The following is a 20,707-nucleotide window of genomic DNA, read 5'->3' on the forward strand; positions in this document are numbered from 1 at the left end:
TTTTATTCGTTTATATGGTGATAGACAAAGCGTTAGAAATTAAAATCCCATTTTTACCGGTTTTTCGTAATTTGTCGGTGGTTTTCTCTATGGCATTAAATAACTATTGAGAAAATCGAAAAATGACCTCTTTAAAATCCCATTTTGATCTAATTACCTAAATGAAAAAAAACTATCTATTGAAATCGAAGCACTCCTTCTGATAGAAATTTTGTATACAGGATGAAAAAAATAAACACTATTGTAAAACCACTAGGCTCAAAATCTAAAATAAAATTGAACAATACATTGAGTAATGTATTATTGTTGTAAATTGTAAAAGTATTGTTGTTAATTTATTAAAAAATCTTGGTCAGCAATTGACAATTCTTTTAAAAAATATCATAAGTAATTTTTATTATTATGATATCTAGTTTTAACGGAACTTCGTGAATATTATTATTATAATACATACATTTTTAAAAACTGTTAAGTTAACTTGTGTATAGAAAATTATAATATGACAATTTAATGAAAATACCATGTAGGTACGGTTCTTTATTTTAGAGTTACACCAAAAAATAAAATAGGTTTTGTCAAAAACTGTTTTTGCATAAAAAATTACTTAAATGTTACTGTTTTCACTACGCTTTTGAGAACCATTAAGAATTTTAACATCCCAAACCACCAACTAGATTCACTTTCCCATCGAACAAGATATAGTTGAAGAAAAATGAAGCAGTGTTACTGCCCTAAACAGTGACGACAGACACACAAATATAAATAAAAAAAAATAAAATAAAATAAAAAAAAAACACACATCATTGTAAAATCAATACATTCATCGTTCCACTCAGAATCTAAAAAAATGGCAGCATAAGACATATTAGAATAATTTAATAATTAGATAGAAATCGGGTGATAGATCACTTGAAGTTTTTGTATTATGTTTAGCAATTGCAAAATCATTTTTAACACATAATTATTATTATTTTTCAGTGTAATTTTTACTACTTAATATTTATTTTAATTTGCTAAAAATTTGCTGTTTAGTGTTTTCATATTTGAATTGGGACAACCGATATATATTACGAATAAATAAATAAATATATTGCTGTAATACTAACATTTCATATCTTATAAAAATATATTTTAACATTTAAAATGTATACATTTTGATAAGTATGATCAGTATGAAGGTTAGAATAAAATATACAATAAAAGTATATTAAACTATGGACGAATAAATAGATTCTCGTACTTAAATAGTACCTATGATAAGATCTATAATAGCGTTTAATATATGTAGTAGAGAAGTTCTAATTTTTGTAAACAAAATAAACAACAATTTAAGTTAGTTGTTGAAACTTGAAGTTTCAATTATTAACCTGTAATAATGGTAATGATATAATTAATAATTGTAATTATGTTTTTGTTTCAATACATAAATATCAATAATTTATAAACATATTTTATTGATTTTTTTTTATACCTAATTGATAATAAATAAAAATTAACATTATTCTAGATGGCGAGGAAGCGTCTACAAGCTTGTATGGAGGGAATTAGCAGCTTATTTAGTGGTTTATTTTGCCATAAATTTAGCATACAGGTTTGCATTCACGGAAGCCCAGCAAAAGTATGTTACAACATTAAAATAAATATCAACTACTAAACGGTCTCTTAAGGCGAACATTTGAATTGTTGGTGACTTCTGTTTGATACTCGTATAGTTATAAATATTATACAAGATGAAAGCAATTCAAATTAGAAAATTAAGTGATCAAGTATTATAGGTATAATTATACACCACATATTGATGGTATACGGTATACCTATATTAATTAATATATAGAATGTTTTTATACCTATACAAGTACATTATTAATCTATTACCTAAGTTTATAATCATCAACATTCCAAATCGATGACACTATTCTATACGAGTCAATTATTGTACTTGGAATCCGTTTTAATGCGATAGAACCAGGTAATGACTGATGATTTTTATTGTGTTTTTAGGCTGTTCATAAAAATCCGGTGTTACTTGGCCGGTCATTCTGCGAGTGTCCCGTTGACGTTTGCTATGAGCTTCTACGTCGGTCTGGTGGTAAAGCGATGGTGGGAACAGTATAGGTTATTACCTTGGCCCGATACGTTGGCTCTTTTTGCAAGTGCGGCGATACCCGGGACGACGGTAAGTGCCTGCTTAATAATATAATAAACAACATAATAATTAATGATATTATATAATAACACAATATATTATATTTTAACGGACCGTATCTAGGGGCCTAGAAATATCAATTAACACGTATTAACATAGTTCATTATACTTATGAGGTTAAGTTAGAAAATACTTTGGGGTTAGGGAAGCTTCAAGAATTTATATGGGGATAACCCCTAAAATCCCCAACTTACGCCTTATATGGTCATAATAATATTATAGTCTAAGAACTAGGTCATTTGGATGATCCTATAGCAAGGATCTATAAGATTTATTATAGGGTTTTTTAAATTTTTAAATGTATTTGTTCAAAACTTATGTAGACGTTAATAACAGTGAAGTAGAAATGCGTATTTTGTAATGCATACATTAATTATTTGTCTTTAAAAATGGTCCAAAAAGTCGTAAAATTTTATATGACAATATTTACTGACAATATATTTGTATACAGTGTAAATTGTTAACCTTTGGTACGATCGTCTCCACAATAGTAAATATTTTAGCCAGTTTTTTGTTATTGATATATTTTAACTAGGTAGGTATGTTTCGGTACCTACCCAGTTTATTAAATACTATTCGAGCATATTTAAGCAAATTTTTTTAAAATTTTTTTTTTAAGGCATGCACGCATGCATATTATAAGGTTTTGTTTTATAGGGAATTGAATCTCTATAAAAAAAATAACATATTATTGTTTATTTCAGGACGAGAGAGGGCGGCTTATGAGGAGGAACATAGTGAGGTACGCTGTACTGGCCTATGTCATCACTCTAAAGCAAGTGAGCATAAGGGTGAAAAAACGATTTCCCACATTACAACACATCGTCGACGCCGGTGAGTACTCAATCTCGATGTTTGTATGTATTTAAGTGCAAGACGTGTCTGAATATATTGTAATTATACCTAAGTAGGTAGTAGGTACATAAACAACCAGCGATAGCCTAGATTATAATAAACTATATTATTATGACTACGTTATCAAATGTTTTAAATGACCGTAACATTGTTTATTATCGACTCGATTAATAATAATATTATATCTTTACACACGTGGTGCCCGAGACTCGACCGGTTTTTTTTCGCACATAGGACTAACCCAGAACCTGTTGCATATCAATTTATTCAAAGAATGTGCGACTGTTACGGGTCTCGAAGCGGTTTGAGAATAAATTGGATCATTCCGTAGATTTACATCGATCAAATTTACATTCGAACATCGCTTTTTAATAACATCGCGACAGGCACAACTTTATTATTTTAATATACGCCTATATGCGCAAGAGACATATTGTTATATTATAGGTACCGTCTTTATATAGTCATTATTCATTCTTCGTAATAAACTCTAGCGAACTTTTTAATCGTACAAAGTACATATAATATTATTAGATTTACGCGAGTATAATACGAACCTGCAGATATTATAATATTACAGTTTTGTGCCTTTCGCACACATTCGGTTTCTGCGGCAGATTTCGAAGTCTGTAAAGCGTCAATCCGCCGTGTCGAAATGAAAATAACAATATACATACTGGTGGGTAACTCGGTAGGTGATTCGTTTAACCTGCAGATTTACGGTTACGCTTATTTTCCAAGTGAATTTTTGTATATTTTAAGAAAATAAATGTTAGGTATATAATATTATTTTATACGGTAAAAGGACGTTTCGCCCCCGTTGTTTCGTCCCCGTCAAAAAAGCGAGTCCACGGACGTTTCGTCCCCGTCTATTATTAAAATAGGACATTTGGCCCCCGGGAGTTATGTGATGTTATTTACCTACCCATACGACGTTTGGTCCCCGATATTTTAAATCACTTCATTTTAATAGCTTTTTTTTTTAATTCGAAATTTCAATTATTTTTAAAAAACGTACAATTTCAATATAATTTATATTAATATGTGAGGATGGCCTACCAATAACTTGTAATAAAATTTCCAATTTTGATTTTTTTTTCGATTCCTTCTCTTAGCTAAAACTTGCATTTATAATTTGAATATTGATCTTTAATTTATTCTCAGTTATTTCAACTATTGTCTACGTGTGTTAAATTAACGATAATTTTAGTCTTTCAATACTGTACTCTTCCCCTTTGGGGTTTTACATATATTTATTTAATAAATATTATATTATTATTAAAACTAATAACTTTTTTCAAAATATTATTTTTGGGAGTTTCTTAACATGTGAAATTATCAATTTTGCTTGAGTTGTTCGGTGAGACGACGATGACAACGACGATAATATGAAATCCCGGGGGAAAAATATCTTATATCTTAATAATAGACGGGGACGAAACGTCCGTGAGCTCATTTTTTTACGGGGACGAAATGGCGGGGGCGAAACGTCCCCGATTCACCTAAGTACATAATAATATAATATTCATCTTAATACGATATTATACATTTTTTTTCTTTTAAAATTACAAAAATCGACGAAGCATAATTCTTGCAGTCAAATGGATTACTCTGTAGAACGCGTGCAGGATAATCATATTTGAACAATGCCCAATAGCGGTAGGTAGGTAGGTAGGTATAGTGATTTTAAGCGCAAGGCTATACTGTTTAATATACCATAGTATACCTATATAATATAGTATATACGGTAGGTACACTCTATATAGGTATATACTTCACAACACTGGGATGTGATCGTTACGATTGGATTAGTTTTGACAATAACAATCGTCAACTGACATAATTTTACCATCGTGTCATTCTTGATTCGATCACATATATTGTGCATCACACACGCGTTATTACAAAATATACGTATAAAACAAACCGCTGGAAACAATATTATATTTTTTACGATTACTCGATTATCGTCACGATATGATCATTTTATAACTTCATGAGTTGGACGTCGTTCGTCGTTATTCGTTACCAATAAATAATAATTTAATCATTATAACTCTGAAGTGTCTCTCCGCAAACGCACCTACAATCTACATGTGTCAACTCTGCAGTAATCTACCTATTTGTATCGAAAACCACGTCAAAGCTCGAGGCAAAGTTCTCGTTAATATAATTTATCGGTCGCAGATCTGCAAATGGATCAGTCTCGGGACTACGATACCCACCCATCACTGCGGCGGCTGCTGTAAAACGTCCTATATGATTGGCGTGCACGAGTACATTGTTTCGTTCTTGTGACCTTTGAAGCGGGGTGTGACGTGTGTGCAATGTGCATATTATAGTAATATTATTGTTGTGCACAGAATCGTTTCTAATACACGGTGTATTATAAATTATAATGGATATATTATGATATGTGTTGTTAATAGAAACAAAGTTTCAAGGATTTTCACTTCCGAGTCTGTTATCTCTCGTGGATGAATGCGAATTTTGAATTAGTGCCAATGTTATTGTTTTACGAGTATACCTATACCCAGTTTAACACCGATTTGATGATTTTACAAATATTATACTTTATCCGTTTATTTTTTATGGATAAGAACTACGTTCTACCTACCTTTATAATTTTCAATAAACTGTTGTATTATTCTTCTTCAAAACGTGCAGTAACTATATATTGTTATGTTTCTATAATAGTTTTTGATGGTTCGTATCCATTTTATCACGTATTCAAGGTTGTATCTTATTTATTTACATAATTATGTTACAATCAACAATATATTCGTGGGTTGCGTGAGAATAAAATTAAGAATATATTCACTATATTATATTTCTTATTCTACTATATAATATTATTATAACTTCTGCCGATCGACCGTTCGATGAAAACGATCATGCGGGTCGTGGGTTCGGGGGTTAATGGCGGGAGGTGGGTCTATGTTGTTGAACGTGTAACGAACTTGGACATGACACAGGAATCATGTTGGAGAGCGAAAAAAAAATCGTGGAAATGATGGACGAGAGAAGCCCCATGTCCAAGTATTGGATGCCGTTGGTGTGGGCGACCAACATCATAAACCGAGCTCGCAGGGAATCGCTCATATCCAGCGACCAGGTGGTCCAGACGCTTCTCGTTGAGCTGTCGGACATCAGGCGCCGACTGGGGTCTATAATCAGCTATGATACCGTTTGCGTGCCACTCGTCTACACACAGGTCAGCATTTTGCCAATACCCTACCGACTATTTATATAAATCTATTCTGTTTAGCATTTCATCGTTCTTGTTTCATTTGTGTTTTCATTTCATTTTAAAGCGTATATCTTGTTCTTCCCTGGTCACCTGCTGATTTTATGTTCTCATTTCTCACGAATAATTAATCACGTCTCTTCAAAAAGCATAATAATATACTCGTTTGATATACATTTTTTTGTTATTACTTGAACACTCGTTGCTTTCACGAGTTTATCATAAAACGTCCGTTTCAAATAATATAAAAAATATTAACATTAATAATTTCAGCAGATCTCTCGGGAAGACTTGTTATAATATTCATTAATAATTATTTAACTTATTAATAACAGTAGTTATTTCATTTGTTTAATCGTTATAGTAAAAGTGTTGATTTCTTGGTGTGACATTATTTATATTCTTTTTGTGATTTATTTTTTATTAATGCTGCTTAAGCTTTGCATGTGCATGTAAACACTAACCAAAAAAAAATGCACGTACAAAATCTATTGGAAATTGGATCCTTAAATATTAAGTGCATGATACATATCGGTTTATATTGTTATTATTTATAATAATATTTACTATTTACCTACGTCGTATTATAAGAATCACCCGGACTCGTCAATTACATACAGAAATGTACATCCGAGGATCTAAAACATAACCGCAGTTGGGTCGAACCCGATCAACGTGATTGTGGAATATTATTTATTATTATTATAAGTTCTTCAACCGGAATCTAGTCCAAGTCAAAATTGTATTTGTAATTTATTATACTCTATATCACTATTACCTACCAAATTATAGTTGGTTAGGCTTTATTATGGAACACATACATATACATTATACATATTATGTATTTATAAATATTATATACCAGCTGAGCCGGGCTCAGCGTTTGAATTTTGAATCGCAGTGTTACACAAAATACGCTTTAGCCATATAGTATCGATACCCATGTGTGTGTGTGTGTGTGTGTGTATGTAATATACATATAATTATAGTACCTATGTGTGTTATCGTAATTATGTACTTGTACGTCATAATGATTTATAACAATACAAATACCGCGGTATATAATGTATCTACGTATTAAAGTATTATATATATATATATTATGTACACCACAATCGGATATATGGCGGTGTGTATGTATATGTTTATACAATGTAAGGATAACCCCGCGTGTAACATCAGAAAGGTGAACGTTTTGCATGGCAGATAAATTTCACCTGTCACAAGATGTGTCAGGCATGCAAACGCCAAATACTACTACTACAACAACAACGACAGTAATATAATATAATATATTATTATTATTTTATATTTCTTCGAGAATAATTAATAATAACGCCAAAAAATCACACCGGTCGCGTCCGAGTCGGATTTGGGTATTGTCAGAGTGTGCAGCTGCACAGCCGCCGCGGCCGTGTTCGTTAAACTCGCGTGTCTCACTGTTCGTCTGCAGCAGCAGCACCACCGCCAACAGCAGCAGCAGAAGATCAATCATGATATTATTCGCCATTATAATATTATTACCTATTATATGATATTATTGTACCTATCGTCGTATAATATAATTATTGGCGCGAGGTGCTTGTCGATTGTTACCCGCAATATATATACAAAATATAATATGCAGTTAACTATATATCCCGATTTACACCCGATTACGTTGCGACGCGTGCAAGTATACAATATAATATTATGTACAATATTATATAGGTAGGCACACGTTGTATGTACCTATATTAGCTAGTTGTTATAAGTGCTCACTGCATACGTAATCTAATTGCCGGGAGAAAGTGTAGTAGGTACCAACTGCCATGACTATTGAAAGAGGGAGATAGAGAGAGGGAGAGAGGGACGTTATTTTAACGTAGAAATATTTAACCGTTGCTATTTTTATACTCGATAATTTTTTTATTCTACTTATATAGTTTCTCCGAGCGAAATTATTAATTATTTTATTATTGCATACCAGTGCAGTGCAAGTTTCATTCCATTAATAACTATAAGTATTACTACTGATTTCGAATTATTATTGTAAACACGTTAATATAAAATCATAACAGAGTTCCGTTGTTTTGCATATTTGCCGATAAACTAAATATATTATTATACAAACATCTCCTCTTGAAATAACCTTACGTAAAACACACAGCATTTAATATTATAATATAAGGTGACTTGACTGCGAGTCTTTCTTCAAGTCATTCACAGCCTGAATAAGAAATTTGATGAAAGATCATCAAATTTACTTATTGTATGTAATGTATAGATTGTAAATTATCGATAAACACCACTCTAATTAAAAATATATATATATATATATTATATTATAATATGTTGTACAGTACTTCGTGCAAAAGTAGGTACCTACTATAGACTATTCAAATTTATGTGCAATACCCATATAAAATGTGTACAATACCTTTGTATGTCTGCAGCGCGTGTGTCTGTGGGCGTGCAATGCATTACGCATTTAGTAATTGCAGTAAATTATTATTCTTTTCGGATCCTCCCGCTTCATAAATTCGACTTTCGTAAAACGTTTGTTGTTATGTAAGATATAAGGTACCTGTTGTAGCAGTGTAGTACACCTATAAAATATAACAGCGTGATTGGTTTTAGAAAATTCCGACTAAAATGTTCATTAGATATTTGATTTGCGACTACTGCAGCTATCTTTAGATGTGAATTGTCTTTCAGGCTCCCCCCCCCCCACACTAAATCGATTATAAACATATTTCTGTTTGGCCAACAATATATTATTATATTATAAACTATATTATATTATACGGATACGAAAATATAACGACGGCTGATATTGTATAATAAAATCAAAAAAAACGAAAACAAAACGTTATCCACGACGAAACGAATTTTTTTGTTGAAACATGGCGGCGGGCGTAGGTTTGATGATGGATAGCGAAAAGGAGATACTGGAAGCGGTGGAAGCGAAGACCGCGATGACCAATTACTGGATCCCGTTGACTTGGGCCACCAACATCATAAACCGGGCCAGAAGAGAGAAACTGATATCCAACGATCACATGGTACAGACAATACTGTTGGAGATGTCCGACATGAGGTACAGGCTGGGATCGCTGATCGGTTACGATAACGTCAACATTCCTATTCTCTATTCACAGGTCGGTATACACTACATACAAAACAATGTGCAAAATGTATTACAAAAATTACAAATAATTATTATGTACAACATATTATATTGTTAGTCGCAAGCATAGGCTCTAAAATTTACCTTGGTGCAGGTGTTTTGCATGCATCTCTTGTCTGTACTGCAACTATTATCATCGTAGTGTAGTGCGTGTGATTTAAATGTCTTACAATATTTTACATAATTAATTATATTAATTTTATATTGTAATATTGTAGTCTGCGTGCATTCATATACCCATAATAATAATAATATTATTATAATGTGTATATTAACATCGTAAACGTATACTCGTATAATATATACTGGCTGTGAGCTATATACCCACAACTCTCGATCGTCGCGCGCCAAACGATTTCTTAAACTATTTAAACATTTTTTAGTATTATTCTATGATAATATCTTTATTGCCAGTTCGGCTCTACGCGTACCACCAACACGTGACCGTCGATTATTATGCCATAAATTCTACTAGAAAACCGTATTATGTATTTATGCACAGACATTACTGCTGGGTCACGATTTGCCAAAAATTAAGTTACAACCATGGTAGGTATATTACAAGTATATGGGTAGTGAGTACTTCCGACCAAAGTCATATCATATAAAATATGATATTATATTGTAATTATTGTACTCCGACCAGAGACGATCGTAACCTTGGCCGTTCTACAGTTATTGTCGATTCTGCCTTCGGCTTGTGCTAATTTTTAAGTTCCTAATACCTTGGCAAACCGACATCGTACCTTTTTTGCGCTCCCAGCAAATCGTAATTACCACTTCGCTAATCACACGATATGACGTCATAATAATCTAGTAAAGATTTTTTAATTAACGTCATGTTAACCATAACAAATATAGATACCTAGGCGCTTATTTATTTTTATTCAATATCATATATATTATATTCTTTTCACTGACTTTTACAATTTAATTCCACGAAATCGAATAGATATTTAAAATAAATAATAATTTTAAAAAATATCTATGTATAAGTAATATGAAATAAGTAAGAAGTATAACTAAATATTTAATAATAATATTATAATATAGACTGATTATGCAAGCACCTAATCGTATATTGTTTAATTTAAATAAAACCCACAAATTATAGTTACTAAAATTACGGTGTAAATAATTATAATAAAACTGCTCATTTTTAATTTTAAATTGTGTATTATTATTGGTTATACTTTACTGTTTTTCTATTTTTTTTATTGGTCTAGGTCCGATAACTATGGCCATTATCTATTGTAGGGGTTACGGTTGGTAGGGTTGAAACGGTTGGTATACGTGTATGTGTGGCAAGGTTTCCGCCACTATGAACCCTGGTGGTAACCCATCCGAGAACTAGTAGCAGCAGCCGTTGCTTACTCTCAATCATGTTCCATGATAGATTTCAGCCACTGCGCCATGCCGAGCCACACTTTACTGTTCGTTACAGTTTTTTATGGGTTAATTACGATGTATATAATATAAGACTACAATAATTATTTAAATTAAAAGCTAAAACTGTATAGGTTTTATTAAATTTATGTGTAGCTAAAATTTAAAAAAAAACATATTATTGTGGTAAAAAAAATTTTAAAATTATTCATCATGAGTCATGACAATTCAAAATATTAATTTAGGTTAATGTAAAAGTGTTTAAAATGTCGTTGTAATAATATATAGTCAAAGAGTTCTGAACTTATAATGGTACTTTTACAAATTTTGATCATTTGTTGACCTCAACATTTGCATTTTATTATATTGTCATTGACACATATTTTTAAACTAATAATAATACAGATATATTTTATATTTTGTGTAGGTGTTTCTGGAATAACCAATGTAGGTACTTATTAATTAATAATATACAGTAACCTATAGATTAAAGAATCAATAACACGCAATTTATGATACTGTTCACTGTTCAGTGTTCAATTTTGATCAAAAATGTATTCTAGTCATGACTATAGTTATCTTGTATGGGTACGTTATAGTAATACTATAATTATTTATGGTAATCAAAACGAATCAAAACGTCCTATACAGGTAGACCCTCAAAGTTAAAGCTTAATAAAATAACAATATTTAATTCATTGAATCTCTTACGTAAGTATGTAATAATTTTAGGACGAGTTTTTCCACAGACCAATAACGTCTCCATAATAAAATAATGTATAATAATATAATCTTGTATAATCACTGATATCATTATATGAATATAATTACATACAGTCATACAGTCAAAATATGTAGGTTTTCAGAGATCCAGTATATTAGGTATACCTTGTTATAGTTGTTATAATGGTAGGTACACAGTATTATAGTATACATCAATATTCCAAATATATTTAAATAATCTAATAATTTAATACAATGTTATTTATTTATTATAATATTTTGATATAAACATAATACATGTTATACGACACGTGTAGATTAGGGGGTTGTTGTAATCGTAAATTACATCCGTAAAGTTCCTGTTTTATTGTATATATATTATAACTTACAACGTATAATATATAATTTTTTTATTATATTATTCTAATTGTTGTTTACGATTATCTTCGGTCTCGCCGATTTAAAAGCATCGGACCATGCAAGGCTGCAGCTCGATGCCCGAATGCACTGTACGTAAAAAAAATGTACAACGAATGTTACTATATCTCTGTACCTAGGTACATTAATTCGAGCCGTTGAATACCGTTTACGGAAACAATGCTGCGATGTTTCCGAGGGGAAAAAAATTGCAAAAAATCGTATGCGTAAATGTCGTACTCTACAACAAAATAATATAATATTATAGTAACGCGCATAATATTGGTATAATATAGGTATTCGGTCGAGTGATTATATTATATCGGTATCACTGGTGTAAAAATCACCTTGACGGTATAATTTTTCTGTGCAGCTATTCGCACATTATAGGTAGTTATAGGTATAAACATACCTAATATATTAGTGTAGGTACCCAGGTATAGGTAGGTGTACTATAATATAGGTGTATGGACGTATAGTCATAGTCAAATTCGAATCGAATCTGGTGCATTACATAGTTTATACATATTTTATATCCTGACTTCGGTACGAGATTATGTTATTAGTAAATACTACGTAGTATTATTATTCGTACCTACGTATATTGTACAGGGGATCGACTGGAACCGATCGAATCGATCTCGATGGACGCCATACAATAGGTATAATAGATATGCTGATAATATTATATAGATGATGATAATTATATAGTGCTAGAATTCGTATACGCATTTGCATATTATTATTTTTGATGTTGGTATACATAAGAACGAGCACGTTGTTATATATTTTATTTCGTGACGCGCTATGATCTAAAACACGGTATACCTATTCTATTTTCATGATTATTTTTGTATACCCACCTATACTTACTTTGAAATACATTTTTAGTTTTCAGAACATTTTTTACCGGTTGAATGGCGTTACAACAGTGCTACCTTATTTTTAGTGTTTCCTAAGTTTATCACACGACTTAATTTTAGATACCAGCCTAACAACTGATGACAAATTGCATATAATATTATTATTTATAATTATAATACTTGTTTTTTTCTTGTAGAAACAGGAATCGGCTGTAGACTGAATTAACATTTAAAATATTTTAGAAAAAATAATCATAAATAACTAATAAGTATACCCACATTTTTTCATACAAAATTTCTTAACAGTCACTTTTATAATTTTTTTTAAGATTAGGTGATTTATATACAATATATATAATAATGCATATTTTCAGAATATTAGTGAATCATTTTCCTATGAATTTTTTAATGTATGGAGAACAGTTAAAAGATGAAAATCGAAAAGGTTTACTATGAATCCAAAATATAAAATATAAATTTAAATAACTACCACATTATCACGTAGCTAAAACACAATTTATACATGCACATAACCAACAAAGTTTTAGAAGTTTTAGTAGACCAGAAAAAAACAAAGTAAATGCATTAAAATATCAGCCCTATAGAAATAGAAGAATACATGTACCTTTATAGTGTTATAACCAATTACCGACGACCATCAAGCGTTAATAATTATAATTATTCTTTGGTCTTCGTGATCAGTGATCGACGAGCGATAAACTATCGTTTGGCAAACAGTAGATACTCATTATAGGCATACTTAAGCGTTTCTTTAATATTTAATTTACGAACATTAGCGTTTTTTTACGTTTTTCACGGAGTCGTCGCGGATGGTGGTTGCTCGCGACAAACGATACCAGCGTGGTTACTGGTTGTTGCGAACCCCGAGGCAACCAGTTTTCAAAGAGTCGCAACCGTTCGCATATTAAACGCGTTTGGCTGTCGGATGAGACGGGCGGCATGCGTATTGTCTCGTCCAATGAACTCTGCAGGCTCTTCTACGCGCAGTCAAAAATCGGATTGAATTTTACGAAATGTGAGCGATATAGGTAATCACGTCATATGGAAATAATAATATATATCAAACGGACACAAATCTCACCGTCGTTTCACAATCGATGAGATACGCGCGCCTATACATATAATTGCAACGCCTCGAGTTATAAATTAGGAATATATTATAATATTATAATATAATATATTATGTACACATTTCGTGGAAATAGTAAATCAAAGTAGGAAAACAATTTCACAGATTTATATACGACGTCGATATTTATTATAATTATATGGGTACCTACCTAAAATGCATTATTATTATTATTATTTAGTTTTACTGAAATTCTTAGTCATAATATATTTATTGATATCGCAATAATATTCGAAATTTAAATTTCCGTTGGAGTTACATACAGTATGTAGTGCCTATTAAGGTATATATAAATATAAGAGCTTGAATACGGTTATACGGGTTACGAATAGAACATTTTACAATCGATATATTATCTGAACATTTAGTATAATAAAAATGGTGTTAGTAAATTATATCTAGTAAACCAATAATAATCATAGTTTGGCCTGAGGTGGCATGGTGTTTGGTTCAGTCACAATCGTGTTCTGAGTACCAGTGTTACTATTTCCTGGATGGGTGACCACCCGGGTTTCAGAGAAAAATTCTTGCCACATTCACGTGTTACGAACCAATCGTACCCCCCTCCCCATCACTACAAACGCTAATGACCATAGTGTCCGGACTTATGATCAATAAAAAAAAAAAATAAAAAAATATTCATAGTATGGTTCTTATGATATGTTAATAAATTACATTGTTTTTTTTTTATGATTTGTTAAGGACGTTATGATGATAATAATAGTAATATAATTTTGAACATAACAAATATTTAAAAAAATAACTATGAATTTCATGATCAGTATATTATAGAACGTCCGAACATTTCACTGATAATAATAATTTGAACAATTTAATTTTTTCGGTAATTTCTTTCGAAATATACGATACTGCTAACATATGTGAAATTCTATATAATATACAATCATATTATGGGAATACTATCTATATCTGATTTTCAATTGATGAATATAATATAGAGCTTATATTACAGTACCTATAGTTGAATTAGTATAGAACACTTTTATCACGTTGAAAATGTTATTTAAATAAAACATTAAATCGTTTTATAAACCATAATTTTTTTGTTCCATTCTTAAGTCATAATTTAAAATTGTAAATGTTAGTGGTACCTAATTGCATTGTTTATTTCCTTGAATCTTGATTAATAATAATAACAAAACAGCAGAAATATAATTTTGTGTGCGATTATTATGATGAACATCATGTATTTTATTGTAACATTAAAGTTATTTAAAAATGTAATCATATACCTATTATAATAATATATGTGTTATACCAGAAGGCCCAAATTGGCTTTAAAATATAACACTTTTACAACAGTAGATAAAATTGTATAATTTATATAAAATTCAAATTAATTATTAAGGAAAAAATATTACGAAATCATTTGATAATAATCGTTTGATTATAATTATTACCTATATTGGCATTTATTTTTAAATTAACATACGAATCGTTAAATTATATATCAAAACTACGTATTAGTTTAAGGCGTGCAGTAGATCGAGAGAATTTTTCAACAGTTATTTTAAATGACTTGTATGGATAACTATAATGAGTTTCATATGTACTTAATAGAACATATACATAGGCGGAGATCTGGGGGGCTTACATGGGCATAACCCCCTGTCAAAAGGCCGTCAAGCCCCCTTTTTTAATTGTATGGGATCGAAGCCTTCCACTCACATTGATGTTAGTACTGTTAGCCTTCCCCCCCTGGCATTTTAATGGATTTCCGCCTATTATTCTATAATAATATTATATTATGTTCTATTTTCCACTGTCTATAGTTTTAATTTTTAACACATTTAAATAATAATGTAAAATTGATAGGTATTAAATTAATATACTAAAAAAAACATTGATCTATCATTCACACGAAAAAAATTGAAAATAGTGATTTATCATCATTTCAAAACAAAAAAATTTATATCAACTATGTTGTTTAAACTAATTAAAAACATGATAATGAGGTATTTAATATTATATTGGTTTAAAAAAAATGTATTTTGCATAATTTTTCTATCGCGTCTATATAAGCAATAATTTGTACTCACTGACCTTGTAGGGACTCATAAATTATTATATGTTATTAGTTATTATCGTGGTGTTTTCATACCGCGCGTGGTATTATAATAAGCGGTGTTCCGGGGTGATCGGTGAGCCATTGCAGGTATCTCTAGACAATAGCTTACACATACAATTTGCCATAGTTATAATTATTATTTTAGAGAACACACAATCCATTCAAGTAATCAAATCTCTATATTCAATAAAATGTTGGAATTAAAACTTGCGATTTGTTTTACAGTGGCTACCTATATTATATTATGCATGACTAACGTGTGAAATTATTGAAAATACGAATTACAAAAAGTCGAAATGACCTTGATGTCTTGACGATTGATATTGAAATAAGTTTTTGTAAGCCACAACTACTTGCATCATCAATATGCATACATATCTCAACCGACCGTATCGCGTAATATAATTGTTTTTTTTTTCAATACAATATCTCTCGCACGTGTTTACTGTTTTGCACAGTCGTGCTCGTCGGTTGAATTTAAATTAATTTTTTTACAACCGCGGAAAACTACATAGGAATTTAACGTCAAAATTAGTTTTTATATTATGGAAACGATCGCGACGGATTCAGGTACCTATACCCGGTAGAATTTTAATCGTTCAACAATATTTTGAGATACTCGACTATATTATTAGGTACTGATATATACCTAAATAATATGTTTTAATAAAAAATGTGCCAGATTACACGAGTATACGGTTAAAGCAACTTAAACACTAACACCATCATCGGATCATGATAATATTATGCATAATAAACTTATACCTACTTGTTTTACTGTTTTATAATATCATAATACATATTGTATTATATAGGTACCTACAGCATCATATTCGCGTGCTTACCCACGATACGCTCGTGTGTACAGTGTTTATTTTGTAATTCGTTGCCTGCTACAACAAACGGATTGCTATAATAATACCATAATATACAGGGTGTTCCACATTTTATGTGATAGCTGATTTCACTATGAAATAGCATCACTATTTTCTGCTAAAATCTACGGCCACATAAATTTTAGAACACCCTGTATATGCACGGCGTACACGTGCCCGTTTTATATTTTTGTAAACGGTCGATTTTGTGCAACAGGTGGTCACGTTGTCGTTGTACGCCTATTTTGGCGCTCAGCTCATCGGTGCTCAGATGGTAGAGCCTCCGCCAGAATGGGGTTTCAAAGATTTTAAAGAGTTCGACCTCTACGTACCGATCTTGACGATTATCGAGGTTTGCAGTCTTTCATCATATTATATTATTATTATTATTATTATTATTATTATTCGTTAATATTGTTATAAATTTTTATACAGACGTCGCCGATTGTATATTATAATATCTATTTTGTAGTTTTTGAACGTCGTGTGCCTATATACAAGCTATATATTATTATTATTATTACAGTTTTGTTTCTTCGTCGGATGGCTGAAAGTGGCGGAAGTTCTCATCGGACCTTTTGGTGAAGACGACGACGACATCGAGCTTAACTGGTTGATCGACCGTCACATAAAGGTAAATAATACCATCATCATTGTAAAAATATTATCATTTGCAAAATCAAAACTACACAAACTTTAGTAGATAGGTGGGAGTGAATAAGCTCGTAAATCATGATAAATTCGCGAGTATCATAATATTATTATCTGCTCGATTCAACTGTTTAATATTATTTTATATTATTATAATATTTTAATTTATTTTCCACTCGATATAACGATATTTTATATAGGTAGGTAATATAATTAATTAAGTTTAAAAATCGTTGGCATCGGATATTTAATATTTAAAAAAAAATGCGTAACAGTTATACGCTAATCACTATACCTACGTATTTATAACTATATTAGGTATATTACTCATATTTGTATATTATAGATACGTCATATAATCGGTTTGATAGTTAATTTCATTTGGATTTCAAGTTGATGTTATATAATAAACAGATTTACAAAAAGCCTTGACAGCTTTATCCATATTTTATTAATTCATAAATTGCAACAACTTGAGGTGTTTAATCCCTTACTGGTTTGCTCACCACCGGTCACCCCGTAGTGGGAAAAATTCACCTAGAGACATGCGCGAACGAGTTGCATTCTCTCGCTGGACGCGGTATAGGTGTAAATTATTCTCATCCAATTTATTATTCTCTGAGCGCATTCTCTGAGATTATTTTTGCAACGAAGCTTCAAACACAATTAGAATCTGAATACGTAATACCCACGATTTTACAGATATTAATGCCTTAAGTACACTTTATTTTCCACTTGAACGTTATATTATTGAGTATGCATCTTTTGTTTGGAATCCTCGCCAATTAACATTTATTAAGCGGTTAATCAAAATTAACAATAAATACATAAGAATATCTCCGTTTCGATGTGGTGGTACTGTGGCTTTTAAATCGTTTGTAGATAGACAAAGATAATTTTACATCTCGTTTGTCTATAAATTACTACAGAGTTGGTAGGCTCTCCTGATTTGTTAACATGACTACCTATTATATCTATCGCTTTCTTTAATTTAAGGCACCAATCTACTTTTAATATTAAATTCCACTCAACTAATATTGGATTTGCAAGTCCCTTTGACCGCGCTATGCACCGTATAAATAATTTGTTTGATGTTGATTTATTTTTTAATTCTATAGGTACTTTTTATACTAAGAAAATTGTATCTCTAAATTGTATTCTTTGTTTTTTATATTATTATCATATTGCACTTTAATATTACTTTACTCTGTAATCCTAGCACTTGAGGAGTTGAAAATTTAAATAAATAATTAATATTATAAAAATGCATACTCATAGAATTTTAAAACGTTTACACACGGGCGCCTTCCTTCACTAAGACATAATATAATGTATTTGTTGAAACCATAACTAATATTAGTATATACGTAGCCAACAAAAACTCCAACAATGGCAACAGAAACAATTGAATCCTATCGTCTTACAGTGTCATGCATAAACATACTTTTAAAAAAAAAAATCAAACGAGTTATTCCAGTTTTCGTTTAAAACAAAATACGAGTACCTTCAAATGCAAATTTTTTATATTATACATTTATTTTCTATAATTTTAAAGCACAACAATAGTTGGACGACTTTCACATTTAGACTTTACTATCCATTGAGCCCAAAAGCAGATAATATATGAATAAGATAGATTATATCCTATGCGTACCTATACACAGTTGACAAATGTTTTCCGAAACTGATGAATGAATGTTATTTGTTTTTTTTTTATTCTCGTTAGTAAATAATTTGAAACATTAATTACAAACCATCACCGTTTGTAAGTACAATGCACAATATCCGCGGTTTTCGTTTCTTTTTTGAGGTAAGCACATAAGCGTGACAGGACAAGAGGCCGCACTATAATAATATTATAATGTTATTTTTCGTTTTAATCGTTCGACCGATGGTATTGTCGTAATATCAAAATGAATAAAGTTATAATTAGGGTCAAGGACTTAAATAACAATCGTAACCCTTTGATACTCCGATCACACAATTTAAAGATGTTTCAAAATGCCTAATATTCCTAAATATGATATTGACTTTATGTAATGCAATGTATAGACGCAAGATCAAACATATAGGTAGTCAATAATGTTATTGCGTAAATTTTTTTGTTTTTTTTTTTTTTTCATTGAGTCAAGTTTGATTAAATCATAATATTATTTCAATTAGTCGATTAACACAAAACTTGTACAGCTATCAACTTTTAATTCACCTTAGGTACAAGCATAAGTATAAATAATTAACCGATTCTCCGATAGCCGATAGGTATAAAATTGTTAATATATTATGTTTATTTTCATCTTCTACAAATCAAAATAATAATACATTCTTTGCATGACTCAGAATCTGAAATTACTTATTAAATTATTGACGCTATTTATAAAGCACGTTTTACATAATATACCTTCAACTGTTTTAGAAATGTATTTTTAATAATCGAAAGTTGTACACAAGCGGGCGTGTTTCAAGCGTTATAATGTTTCTATATTTTGTTACTGCTCGACATAATCCTGCAGTTAAAACACATTACATTTCATTAAAAACAAAAATGATAATTGTTGTAAATTCCAATACCAATATTTTCATAATAATTTCTAAACTACGTAGTTGTAAATAAACAACAACTACCTAGTTGTTGTGTTATGTAAATTGTTGTTCAAGTAGATTTTAAAATCAACATTCATCAATACATAGGGAGGTACTATAAAATTATTTATAGATAGGTACTTACATTTACTTTAAGTTCCATATTTTAAGGTGGTATAGCGGTGTATTTTGGTTTTAGTGTTTCTCAGTTCACCGGTAATCGGCTTCAATGTAATTATACTACCATAGCTTTATAAACTAATTCGACCGAGATTAGCCCGTGTTTGATTTGATTATTTTGTATTTTATAATAGTATTCGTTATATTTTCGAACGTGGTCAAGCTAAACAATCTAATAAAAGTACAATTTGAAATTTTCGACCAAAATGTGTCGAGCAGTTTTTGAGTAGGTATATAACTAGGGTGGCCACTGGCTACATATAAAATACTTAAATACGGGATTAATTATTCCTTTTGTATTTACTAAAATAAAACG

At 30.6% G+C, this 20,707-nt stretch overlaps 1 protein-coding gene across 3 annotated transcripts in view; it reads left to right on the forward strand.

Moving 5' to 3' along the window:
- LOC100163762 (bestrophin-4) overlaps window positions 1-20,707 on the forward strand; it is a 60,092-nt gene that overhangs the window by 14,337 nt on the left and 25,048 nt on the right. Inside the window, exons 2-7 of one of the 3 annotated variants that reach the window (XM_001944666.5) lie at window positions 1,508-1,618; window positions 2,002-2,176; window positions 2,911-3,040; window positions 6,037-6,275; window positions 17,198-17,332; window positions 17,507-17,614. In XM_001944666.5, the coding sequence (XP_001944701.2) occupies window positions 1,508-1,618; window positions 2,002-2,176; window positions 2,911-3,040; window positions 6,037-6,275; window positions 17,198-17,332; window positions 17,507-17,614 (898 nt within the window). Of the gene's footprint in view, window positions 1-1,507; window positions 1,619-2,001; window positions 2,177-2,910; window positions 3,041-6,036; window positions 6,276-9,209; window positions 9,449-17,197; window positions 17,333-17,506; window positions 17,615-20,707 lie in introns of all 3 variants that reach the window. The other 2 variants (XM_003243571.4, XM_008183447.3) reach the window with 2 other exon arrangements.

The sequence above is a fragment of the Acyrthosiphon pisum genome, chromosome A2 (assembly GCF_005508785.2).
Source record: "Acyrthosiphon pisum isolate AL4f chromosome A2, pea_aphid_22Mar2018_4r6ur, whole genome shotgun sequence".
Lineage (NCBI taxonomy): Eukaryota > Metazoa > Arthropoda > Insecta > Hemiptera > Aphididae > Acyrthosiphon > Acyrthosiphon pisum.